This window comes from Ranitomeya imitator, chromosome 1, assembly GCF_032444005.1.
Source record: "Ranitomeya imitator isolate aRanImi1 chromosome 1, aRanImi1.pri, whole genome shotgun sequence".
Taxonomy (NCBI): domain Eukaryota; kingdom Metazoa; phylum Chordata; class Amphibia; order Anura; family Dendrobatidae; genus Ranitomeya; species Ranitomeya imitator.
Window position 1 is genome coordinate 904,726,385 of NC_091282.1, and position 13,382 is coordinate 904,739,766.

At 44.0% G+C, this 13,382-nt stretch overlaps 1 protein-coding gene across 1 annotated transcript in view; it reads left to right on the forward strand.

Moving 5' to 3' along the window:
* Positions 1-13,382, forward strand: part of NUP54 (nucleoporin 54) — a 64,836-nt gene that overhangs the window by 41,901 nt on the left and 9,553 nt on the right. The window contains exons 6-8 of the mRNA XM_069743396.1: positions 8,152-8,339; positions 10,142-10,338; positions 12,516-12,570. Of these exons, the coding sequence (XP_069599497.1) occupies positions 8,152-8,339; positions 10,142-10,338; positions 12,516-12,570 (440 nt within the window). The remainder of the gene's footprint in view (positions 1-8,151; positions 8,340-10,141; positions 10,339-12,515; positions 12,571-13,382) is intronic.

The following is a 13,382-nucleotide window of genomic DNA, read 5'->3' on the forward strand; positions in this document are numbered from 1 at the left end:
CGCCTTTCTTCCAATAGCGATGGTCCAGCGGTCATGAGGAAGATCACGGCGGATCAGACGAGTGTTTGATTGCCTCCTTCTGGCCAAAAAGACCTTGGTTTTCTGTTAAGGACTATGTCACTATCAGATCCATGGATCCTGCCGGAAATCCCGGACCTTCTTATGCAAGGGCCAATATCCCACACCCAAATAAAAGGCTTCCATCTAGCAGCATGGAATTTGAAAGGGCATTACTGAGTGGCAGGGGGTTTCCACCTTGCTAACAAGTAGGAAACCCATGACAGAATGTATAGCAGGACATGGAGAAAATTCTTAGAATTTTTAGGAAAGCCATTATTAGGTCAAAAGCTTCTAATCGGTCCCATCCAAGAGTTCCTTCAGTTGGGATTTGAACTGGGGTTGGCTACTAGTACCCTTAATGTCCAGGTGTCTGCTTTTGGTGCATCATATAGTTGTTACCTTGCAGCTAATACTTGGGTGGCAAGGTTCGTAAAATCCTGTGATATATCCAGACCAGTCCCAGTCCTGAATGTCCCCCCCATGGCATCTGAACCTGGTACTAGATGCTTTGACCAAAGAGCATTTTGAACCTGTGCAGGAGTTATCGGCAAAATATCTTGCCCTCAAAGCTATAATATTAGTGGCTCTGACATCAGCCCGTAGGGTGAGTGACTTACAGGCCCTTTCTATAAACCCTTCTTATACACAAATATTCGTGTTAAGACCTGATCCAGCTTATCCCAAGGAGACATTAAAGTTTCATCGAAGTCAAAAGATTGTCCTACCCTCCTGTAATAACCCTAAGAATCCGGGAGAGAAGAAGTTTCATAATCTTAATGTTAGAAGGGCACTGTTATAGTATATATCCGTGACTAGCCAGTGGAGGAAATCCCAGTCCCTATTTTTAGCCTTCCAGGGTAGTAGGAAGGGTGTCAAAAGGTACCATTGCCAGATGGATTAGGGAGGCCATTAGTTTAGCTTACTCTGTTAGTGGTGCTCCTATTCCTGATGGCATCAAGGCTCATTCCACCAGAACCGTCGGGACCTCCTGGACAGAGGATGAGGTATCAATTGATCAAATCTGTAAGGCCGCTACTTAGTCATCACCATCCACCTTCTTTAGGCACTATAGATTAGATCTATCCTCCTCTGCTGACTTAACCTTTGGTAAAAGGGTGCTGCAAGCGGTGGTCCCCTCCCTAAGGTGTTTCAGATTCTCTAAAAGTCTCTCACGTTTGCTGTTATGAGGGAAGGGAAAACCCAAAGGTTACTTACCGGTAGCCGGTTTTCCAAATCCCATGACAGCACCTGTATATTTTCCCCCTCCCCCCACCCCCCTTTTTTTTCACCTAAGGGGTATGCACTATAGTTTGGGTGTGTTTGTAATGTGGTGTTGGTTATTTGTGTAAATTAACCGGGAGGTCCTCTCATGCTCTGTAACCAAGTGAAGCGGGGGAGAGGTATTTTATTTCAGTAGGTTCCTGTCCTGGCTGGGCGGATCCCTCTCTCAGGAGTACTGTCATGGGTTCAGGAAAAAACGGCTACTGGTAAGTAACCTTGGTGTTTCATCAACCTCCAGGTCTCCTTGGGAAAGACATCAAAGATCTTTTTTCCCTCTCAGGACATGCACTCCCCACAGTACTCGAACTCTAATGCCAGCTCAGTCCTTCTTAGACCTATATCCGATGGGGAATTTGAGGGAGATTGTGGAAAGTTTGGTGTCGGCTTGTCTATAGGGGTGTTGTAAGAGGACTTCTCGCCCTTCACCTAAACAGGTTCCTTTAGGATAGGCAAGCACATGGTTAATCTTTTTCTAAAAACGAGGAATTTGGAGAGGTCGTACAGAAGGCATGAAAACACCCTGACAGGCGGTTTCAAAAAACGCACTTGTATGGAGGTGTTATAACAGTTTCCATTGAAGTTGGTGGCATCCCAGTCTGCTCAGCCTGTGGTAGATATGCCCATAAGTCGTCTATCCAAGACAACCACCTTACCTCTTGCTGAGGTAACTGCATTTAGAGACCTCTCACAGATGTGTAGAGTCTTTGGCTAAATCTGCTTTTGAGGCAGAGGCCTTTGTCCTTGCCTTGCTTTTGCAGCTACTTGTGTATCCAAGGCAGTTACTGCTTGGGTGAAGCATTTACGGCACAAAATTCTGGCTGGCTCCCAAGAGGCGGACATTGCAGCTCAGATCGGACAGGCAGATTTTTATGTTCGCCATCATTAAATGTGATATGTGTTATGGCTCGAGGTATGGAGGGCAAATTTGGCTTCAAAGTCTTGCCTGTTCTAAATTGGACAAGATAATTTCTGATTCATAGGCAGCAGAAGCAATCTGCTTTCCCAGTCTAGGTCCAGTCGTCCATTTAGAAGATGGGGTCGGGGATTTGTAATTTCGCCCCTTTTGTCAGTTTTTTGCATCGGAGGATTACAGTCATCAGGTTAGACCCAGAGTCTCCCAGAGGTCATCCTTTGAATACACTCCCGCCAGACGTTTCTTCAATCTGGGTGGTAAGCCATCTGGTTCCAGAGGCAGTAGAGAAATTAACCTATGATGAGCAGCTCCTACTCGGGGATTCTTCCGGGTTGGTTAGCCGCCGCGTCTTCTTCAAAAAGGCATGGTTGGGGGTAGTCAGCGACTTATGGGTCAGAGATGTAGTCTCTTCTGGCTACAGAATAGTTTGTTCCTGTCCCGCAAGATTGTTTTTTTCAGATCTCGTCCCATCCACTTCCCTCAGTCTAAAAGCCAGTTTCGATCAAGCGATAGCCTCCCTGCTTCAAGCAGGAGTATTCATGAGGGTTCCTCCTTCTGAACATTTGAGGGTTCTATTCAAATATATTCTTCATCCCCAAAAAGGATGATTCGGAACGATCCATTCTGGATCTAAGACGGTTGAACAAATGGGTACAGCGGCATCACATCAGGATGGAATGGCTCTGGTCAGTTGCATCCATGGAGGTTGAGACGTTTCTGTCCTCAGTAGACATTCAGGATGCCAATCTTCATGTATCGTTCTGTCTCATTAGTTACTTTCTTTGTTTTGCAGTCAACCAGGATCTCTTTCAGTTCAGTTAAGGCCCTTCCCTTTTTGGGCTGGCAACTGCGCCTGTAGTGTTTACAAGCATCCTGGCTTCATTCATGGCTTTTCTGTCTACTGGGGGAGGGGTGGGGTTCAGTCTCTTATCTGGACGATACTCTGGTCAAGGGGCCTTCCTTTTCTCAGAATCTGGAGAGTTTGCAGATTGTTCTAGATGCCCTGGAATAATTCTGATGGATTGTCAACAGGGCAAAGTCTGTGTTGGTTCCTACACAGCGGCTTTGGTTCCTAAGGATGATATTCTGTATAGTTGAAGCATCAATCTTCCTTCCAGAGGAGAAGAGGCTAGCTCTGCAATCCTCTGTCTGAATTCTGAAGAAACCAGAAAGACATGCTCTCTCTGGTTTTGCATGATAGATTTGGAGATGATGGTAGCAACGTAGCAGTCGTCCCCCCCCCCCCCCTCCCCCTTCACGGTCACCATTCTTTCAGGTGGTGGGGGATGTCGCCCCTATTAATCCAGGGTCGCTTCTGCCAACATATCTTTTAGCATATTCTGACCGCCAATGTCAGCCTTATCCGTTGGAGGGCCTCCTTCCGATCAGTGTGTTGGAGCTTGGAGCCGTCTGTCTAGCTCTTCTACATAGGCAGCACCTGTGTGGCACACCTGTTGTCTGGTTGGCATCCAGACTAAACCACAAGGTACTAAGATTCATCCTAAGATCTCAGGATCGTCAGGCAAAAGGTGCTTGAAAAAGGTCTCTGGACCGAAACGTCACCACAGGAGGCAGAATAAAATGTAAGATTCAATCTTCACTACTTTTTGAGGCGCTGTTTTTTTTTATCTGGATAAGGATCGTCAGGCAGTCTTGGCCGACTCATTGGCCATTCCCTGGTCCCAGTTTCCCTGCCTTACGTATTCCTGCGTCTCCCTCTTCTGTCCAGACTTCTCAAGGAGGTCAAGGCAGAGAACATTCCAGTTATCCTCATCACACCAGATTGGCCTTATAGGGCCTGGTACTCGTACGTAATTCACATTTTGACAGATGTCCCTTGGACTCTTCCTCCCAGTCCAGATCTTCTGTTTCGGGATCCGTTCTTCCACCAAAATTTGCAGTCATTCAATTTAATGGCATGGCGGCTGAAGCCTCAAAACCACAAAAAGAGGACTTTAAAATCCTCCAAATATCTATAATGAACACCAAGAAAAAGGCAGAGACCCTTACCTGCCCAGGCCTCAAAACAAAGGCACTAACAGGGCGCAGTGGACCCAATTAATGATGTCGGCTACACAGATGCAGTAATACCGGTGAGACAGCCAGTCTACAATCGGGGATTGGCCGTTTGGTACATCAGTGCACAAAAAGATACAGTCTGCATGCGGCAATGTTCACACACAGGAGATGCAGAGCTGAAGCCAGGATTCAATGGGCAGCAGGTTTGTGAACATGTCATCCAAACCATGATTTGGGCACTGAAGCTCTCCTCGCTGCGCAACTATCACTGCACTTGGAAGGCCTACTTTTGCTGGTGTGTGTCTTCTGGAATTTCTTCAATGTCCTTTTTTGTGTGCCTGTACTGCTCTCCTTCTTGCAGTGAGGGTTGGCGCTTGGTTCTCTCAAGGGACAGGTGTTAGACTTCTTTGTCTTGTTTCAGAGATTTGGCCTGTAGACCTCAGGTTAGGACTTCACTTCATAGGATTGAATAACGCACTACTTAATCAACGTCCCCTTGCAATACCTGTGGTCGGTGCTGAGTCGTTGTGGGTTTGGGCCGGTCTTTATGTCATGGGTGAGACTCCTATACTCCTCTCCGGTGGCCAAAATCAAGGTGAACAATATGATGTCAGACAGCTTTCAGCTTTTTAGAGGTACAAGGCAGGGGTGCCCGTTGTCCCCGCTACTGTTTGCTTTGGCGGTGGAACCACTGGCAGCGACTATCAGACGGTCTCAAATGGTGAAAGGGTTTTTATATGGGAAGATGGAGGAAAAAATCGCCTTATATGCAGATGACATACTGCTTTTTCTTGAGAGCTCTGGGGAACCTTAAGGAACGTAATAGCATTAATCGAGAGATTTGGGCAAATTTCAGGGCTAGTTATTAATTGGGACAAATCGAGCGTTTTGCAGGTAGATAGAGAAGTGGATTGTACAAGGGAGGTGGAAGAAGGTACAAAATTAAGGGTGGTCACTCAGTTTAAATATTTGGGGATTCAAGTAGCTCTTGCCTTAACCAGATTTGAGGAACTTAATCTCGAGCCTTTAATAACTAAGATACGCACTAAGATCTCAGCTTGGAGTAAGCTAAATTTGTCGGTGGTAGGAAGAGTAAATCTCCTCAAGATGGTGGTGATGCCTCAGATCTTATATGTCCTACATAATTCTCCGGTATGGATCCCGATGAGAACATTCCGTAAGCTGAGATCGTTATTCGGAGAGTTGGTGTGGGGAAAGAAGAGCCCGAGGATTAGGCAGGAGACTCTGCAGAGACCCAAAGATGAGGGGGGGGCTTGCGTTACCCAACCCATGGTTGTACTTTCTGGCTGCACAGAGCCAACATCTTGGGGGATGGGGGAAAGGGTTAGAGGAAGAAATGGGTCACAGTAGTCTGGTGCATATCAGCGGTGTGTGGCCCTTGAGTTTGGGTCTGGAATCAGGACTATTTAGGAAATTGGGGACTGGTTGTCCCACCATGAATTTAATTCATAGAGTATGGCAGATGCTGAAGCGAATTAGGGGAATTGGGGGATTCACAGAATTTTCACCTATCTGGGATAACTCATCTCTTCAAGAATTTAACCATATGGAAGGAATGGGAGAATGGAGGGAAAAGGGCATTAGGCTATTAGGACAACTGATTCACAATGGGAGTCTTAGGTCTTATGATGCGCTTCAGCAGGAATTTCAGTTTCCGGGGTTGAAATGGTATCAATATAGGAGAGTTCAGCACGCTTTTCAGGCACAGAGGAGGAGGGGGCCCATAGTGATTCAGAAGGATCTCATGTTAGACTGTATACTAAATAATAATGGAACAAAGGGGGCTATATCGGAAGTATATGGGGATTTACTACACACATTTTTGGAGGATTACCCGATTAAAGCTAGAGAGAAATGGGAGGCCGAACTGGGGGAAATAGACGATGACAAATGGGGGTCTATTCTGGAATACATTCCTAAATTGTCAATGAGTGAGCCTGGGAGACTGTCGCAACTGTATGTGGTTAATAGGGCCTATAGGACACCCGACTTGTTGTTCAAAGCCGGAGTGAGATTTGATTCTGAGTGCCCTAGGTGCACTCAGACTGAGGCGGGTATGCTTCACATGTTGTGGGTGTGCCCCAGGCTCTTTTCGTATTAGGTAGCAGTGTTGAACCAAATTGGGGTGCTTTATGGATGTGCAGTTCCCAAAATGGCAATAGCTAGATTGCTCTTCGTTGCAAGGAAAGTGATTGCGAGATACTGGATTAGGGAGGAACCTCCAACCAGACGAGAGTTTGTTGCACAAGTGAATCATATTGTCCAGCTCGAAAAAAGCATCTATACCAAGAGGAATAGGATGGGATTTTTGCAAAAGCTATGGCAGCCATGGCTAAATGGGAATGATTAAGAGGTTGTGGAAAACAATGTTAATAATGCAATATGTTTGTAATAAAGAAGATCTTCTTGTGGAGGAGGGGGAGAAAGTTGGGGTTGGTTATCTGAGGGAGGGAGGGGGGAGAAGGGGTATATTTTCTTGTTAAAATAAAAAACACAAATGCACCTTGTTGTATAAGTAGATAACATTTATTATGATCAATAAAAATGTATCTGATTAAAAAAAAAAATCAACGTCCCCTTGATCCGTGGGACCTTAATCTAGTCTTGGTGGCTCTTCAGCCTTTACCATTTGAGCTCCTCAGAGGATTCAACTCTTCATCTTGCCCATAAAGTAGCTTTCCTTATTGCCATCACATCTTTTAGTAGAATATCGGAACTTGCTGCTCTGTCTTGTCGAGCTCCTTTCCTTATCCTCCACCAGGATAGGTTGTGTTGAAACCGGTTCCACCCCTCCTACCCAAGGTGATTTTGACTTTCCACTTTAACGAGGACATTGTCTTGCCTTCCCTTTGCCCTGCCCCTTCTCATCCGATCGAGAAGAAACTGCACAAATTAGATGTTGTCGGGGGCTTTATGGTGCTATTTATGAGCCACCGCCCCATTTACACAGTCTGATTCCTTGTTTGTCATGCTAGATTGCCCTCTCAGGGGCTTGACCTCCTTGAAGTCAACGATTGATCATTGTATTATAACAGCTATCATTCAGGCCTATAGAGCGAAGGCCATGGTGCCTTCTTTTAGGGGTAAGGTGCACTCTACGCGGGTAGAGGGGCTTCCAGGCAGTTTGCCACCAGGTATCGGTCCTGGAAAGCAGCTACTTGGTCATCAATACATACCTTTTCCAAGTTTTACAGGGTCCACCTCTTTGCTTCTGCGGATACACTCCATGGCAGGAAGGTTTTCCATGCCACAGTTGCTCAGGGTTCAATGTGAGCTATAGTGGAAAATTTGGTGGTAACAGTATATTATTTATTTTCCCACCCCAGCAACAGCTTTCGTTCATCCCATAGTTCTTTGAACAGCCAATCGTAGTGTTTCTCAGTTTCAGGCAATCAGACTGCAGTTCAGTTCCTGTGAAGCACCTGGAGGGATAATAAAGTTTGTGAATATTGTTTTGAGCACCTTGAGGGGTGCAGTTTTAAATGTGATGTGGTCCTTAAAAAATTGTTCTGATTTAAAGTAGACATGTGGGAAATGTTATTAACTATTTTGTATGACATGACTCTCTGATTTGATGATATAAGTGTATAAAAATTAAGTTTTGAAAATGGCAAAATATATGCCAAATGTCCTTTTTTTCGCAAATAAATTTTACCACTATCACGAAGTACAATATTTCACAAAAAAAAAGTCTCTGAATCTGTGGGATCCATTGAAGCGTTCCAGAGTTATTACCTCATAAAGTGACACTGGTCAGAATTGTAAAAATTGGCCTCGTCATCAAGGTGCAAACAGGCTTGGGGGGAGGTAAAGGGGTTAAATCAGAAAGTACTCTTAATTCCTAATGTTTCCTGCAGGCTGTTGGATTCAGTTGTATTCCGAACAACAAGGATGAAGATGGTCTTGTGGAACTTGTGTTTAATAAGAAGGAAGCTGACATCCGTGCGCAACAGCAGCAGTTAGTGGAATCTTTGCACAAAGTCTTGGGAGGACACCAGACCCTCACTGTCAATGTTGAGGGGGTGAAAGCTTTACCAGATGACCAGTAAGCAATGATGAATAACTCTGATATTCTCTACAGATCCTGACAAATAAGAGTTAATGAGGTAGCGGCACTAGTGTGAATATGTAAAAACAGCTGCAGGTAATGTCCCGTGCCACATAAGGGAATGAACAATAATAATGGAACTAAAATTATTTGCCCGCGCTTTGGAATAAAGTGCATTAGACAAACATTAGCGGTATTTGTTTACCTGTTTGATGGAAAGAATGCTCGAGTTGCTTTATTTTGATGTAAGTCAGGTCAAGGATTGTGTAGGGGCATGGACTGTGGTGAGAGAAAAATGAAGGAAGTTTGTCTCAAACACTGATTAATCGAATTGTGATTAACTCACTAATGTGCCCCTTGTTCCTTGTGTATAAAATATAGTAACGCTGATTAAGCGATTAAAATAAAGGTAAAAATATAAATGTACAATCCTTTGATCGAGGAGTCCTTTAGCAGTTACTATCTAGATATGCTGCCCAAAAAAAACCCCCGATGCTTACCAAGCAAATAAGTTCAATAGATTGTATAATATTAGTTCAGTACCTGTGATGCAAATGCTAGCATGAACTAGAAGCTGCCCGAGAGTGCCAGACAGTAGTGGTAAAGCGGGTTACTTAGCTTATTAGATGCTGTGTTCGCCCGTCGGCTCCCAGGCGGCTTATGCGAGCGCCGACCCGGCCGGTGACAGACGCTCTCGCGGCCTGTACTTGAAGATCCTTGCGCTGCTCTCCAGGACCTTTGATGACGTTCGGGTCACGTGATCGTCAGTCACGTGGTGCACTTGGAGAAACTACGGATTGCTGTGGGGGCCACAAAACCAACGTGTTTCGGAATAGCTGCGAATTCCTTCACCCTGATGAATATACATATCGCATAGGATACACTAAGACTGATTTTTGTACATTAGATAGTAGATACTGTGATTGATGTATATACATCACATAGGAGACACACGACTGCTTTATACATCACTTATGATGCTCTGTGATTGCTGTATACACCACACAAGATACCCGGAGACTTCTGCATACATCTTATAGGACACTCTGTGATTTGCTTTGTCACGTAGAATACACTGTGAATTCTTTGACACCATATAGGATACCTGGTGACTGCTGAATAAAGAACATAGAAGACACTGTGACTGCTACATGCATACATCACATAGTACAGGAGCTCAGAACGTGCTAACTCTGCTCACAAAGAATGCCTGGTACTGGCACTGCAGTCCACCAGGAATATGCCCGAGGGCCTGACCAAGTGGTTTCAGCCCGATGTTGCCCACCCCTGGAATTAAATGACTCCATTTTAAAACAAAAATCCACAAAAAAATTATCTTTTAACTTTAGATACCTTTTTTTCTTTTCATTTGAGAAAACTAGTCTGTTCATTTTGGATTTTAGTATTTGCTTTAATACTAATAACCAGTCAAAGCAGTAAAATATGTGGCATGTCTGGCCTGGTTAGGGTACAGTACAGAAGTATATCGGCAACTTGATACAGATCAGGGAAAATGCAGTGCACTGTTCATAAACTCATGTATATCTATCTGTATTATATATCTGGGTGAGAATACTGGTTAATATGCAGAACTGGACTTTGAGCATTTTATGGACCCCACTTTACATCACTTTAGCTTCTTAGTCTGATTCCGACCTTCTCTTTCTGAGGAGCTTGCTTGTGGGAGCTCTAGTATTACTGTTATGTCATGCCTATACACTGTCAGAGTGCCATTTGCATTCTGATTCTTGCAATGACTTTTTTTTCTCATTCCAAATTTTCATCATTTTACTTTGTAGAACGGAGGTAATCATCTATGTAGTGGAGCGCTCACCTAATGGTACTTCCCGAAGAGTTTCAGCGACTATTATAAACAACTACTTTGAGCAAAACAATATCAAATCGAATTTGCAGCAACTTGGAGTCACTTTAACCATTGCCCGAACCGAGTTGTCCCCAGCACAGATCAAACACATTCTTCAAAATCCACCAGCTGGTAAGAACTTTAACATAGCCCGTTCGATATAGTCCTTGATGTGTGTCTATGTGCATGATATATCTGTATTATTATTTCTGATAAATTTTGCCTTTACATTAGGGCTCATTGAGACGCAAGTTATTCACATGCGATTTCCATACATGTTTTTCACTGATATAACTAATACCTATTATGTCCTGTGGGGCTGTTCACATGTCCGTGTATTCTTGTGGACTGAGTGGTCCTCACTATAACACAGAGACCTATCCAATTTTGATTCAAGTCATGGAACAAACAATGCAAATCTATGGGTCCGTGAAAAAAATTAGCATTCTGATGCCAACTGTTTGCTTTCTGATTTTTTTTTTTTTTTTTTTTTGTTCAATTGGAGAAGCTTTAAAAACAACTTCTCCTACACAAAAAAACTAATAAAACTGGTGTTAAAGCAGACACATTGACCAAACAGTGATGAAAATCTGATCCCACATGCTGATGAATATCGGTCAGTTTTTTGAGTGCAAGAAAAATCACTGACCTCTGATCTCTTAGGCTACGTTCACATTAGCGTTGTGCGGGGCAGCATCGGGCGCAGCTGCGGCAACGCATGCATCATGCGCCCCTATATTTAACATGGGGGGTGCATGGACATGCGTTGTCTTGCGTTTTGTGACGCATGCAGGATCATGGGGTGCATTAAAAGAGGTCTGGATACACATGATGAGAGCATTATACTGCCTCTGTACAAATCCCTAGTTAGACCGCACATGGAGTACTGTGTCCAGTTTTGGGCACCGGTGCTCAGGAAGGATATAATGGAACTAGAGAGAGTACAAAGGAGGGCAACAAAATTAATAAAGGGGATGGGAGAACTACAATACCCAGATAGATTAGCGAAATTAGGATTATTTAGTCTAGAAAAAAGACGACTGAGGGGCGATCTAATAACCATGTATAAGTATATAAGGGGACAATACAAATATCTCGCTGAGGATCTGTTTATACCAAGGAAGGTGACGGGCACAAGGGGGCATTCTTTGCGTCTGGAGGAGAGAAGGTTTTTCCACCAACATAGAAGAGGATTCTTTACTGTTAGGGCAGTGAGAATCTGGAATTGCTTGCCTGAGGAGGTGGTGATGGCGAACTCAGTCGAGGGGTTCAAGAGAGGCCTGGATGTCTTCCTGGAGCAGAACAATATTGTATCATACAATTAGGTTCTGTAGAAGGACGTAGATCTGGGGATTTATTATGATGGAATATAGGCTGAACTGGATGGACAAATGTCTTTTTTCGGCCTTACTAACTATGTTACTATGTTATTTTGGCGCAACTGTCAGGGCGCAGAGGACGCTGCATAATGCAGTTTTTTCTGCGCCAAAAATCTTGCAAAAATCAACGCATGCGTCACAAAAAGCTGCGTTGTGCATGCGTTTTTGCATGCGTTGTGCGTTGCGTCGCCGACGCTGCCCCACTTTTTGCACAACGCTAATGTGAACGTAGCCTTAGCTGTACATTACTTCATAACTGACTCTTGATTTCATTGCTGACTACACTTTAAGGGGATATCCGGGACTATTTTATTTTTACAATGTACCTAAGAACTAACAGGCAGGTATTTGCTAACTACATGCCTGTTTTGCCCGGCTCCAAACACTGCCGATATTCTGGGGCTTTCACTGAAGTCACTTTGAAACATCAGCAACTTCTCTTCCGCTCTGCTCTGTTGATAGGCAATGACTGCCAATGTCATGCTGATTGACAGTTGGCTCCCTGCTGCCTAACTGCGGAATGCCGGCTGTCAATCAGCATGACGCTGACAGTCACGCCCATCAATGAAGAGGAAGAGCTGTTTTGTTGACACGGGGCAGCTGAATCGCTGGCAGTCCCAGTTAGTGACTGCTCTGAACCAGTGCCACGTAGAACTGGCAGGCAGTTGCCAACTACCTGCCTGTTACTTTTCATGACCATAGTAAAAACAATACCCTGCACAACTTAAATACACAATTTGACTGTTTTTCTTTCACCCTGGGTTTTGTTATATTAACCCATTATTACATTTTACCATGTGTCTGTTAAGTATACCACGCTTTCACATTACACAGGACAACTTTCCTCATTTACCAGAAATACATTTCAGGACCGTTTTCCATGTAGTAAGGTAGATGCTAGTACTCTTAATGTATTCATTTTATTTTAAGGTGTGGAGCTAGTCATTTGGGACCAAGCAAAAATTGATAATCCTGAACCAGATAGGTGAGTGTTTTGTTACATGCTCCTTTTTTATTTCATCATTTGTTAATAGACCAATGTATTTGGCAACAATCCAGAATTTATGCAAACTTTACTTTTTGTGCTGTATTTTTTACATTTGTTTACTTCTTTAACAGAATTGAGTGACCCCCCCCCCCCCTCCCAAGTCCTTACTTACATTAATCCCTTCTCTTACTGGACCTTTGACTGTATTCACATGTAGCAAATTAGTTGTGGAGTTTGTAGAAAGCTAAAGCAGAGCGCATTCTATGTGCACATTTGAGAAAATTCTTCATAGTTTCAAATCCATGACCTGACTCATTTCTTTGTCCTTTTTAAAGGGGTGTTCTCAAGTTTGAAAGTTAACTCTAATCCATGGTATAATGTTCTCATCCCTGGTGGTGTTACAACGTTGGTCTCTAGCGATCCTGAGAACCAGGGCTCTTTAGATCATCAGCTGAATCGATCGGAGAGTCGGTCATGTGCACTACTGCTTTTTTCATTCTAATTAAAGTGCAGAAGATCAGCTGAGCGCTGTGCTTGGCAATCTCTGGCGCTCTCAATGGAAATGCATTATACGGTAGTGCGCATGATTGACTACTGCTCTATTCGACTAGGACTCTGGATCGCTGGAGCCCAAGATGGTCGAACCCGCAGTGATGGGAATGTTATCCCTTTCACCAATGACACCACATTTACTGATGTCTGCTGGGCCACTTGTGCTAGCGGGTGGTATCGTGCACCTGTCCGAATGATTGTAGACTAAGAACACGTTTGTGTTCGAAACGCGTACACCGAGGGCTGATATGTGATCC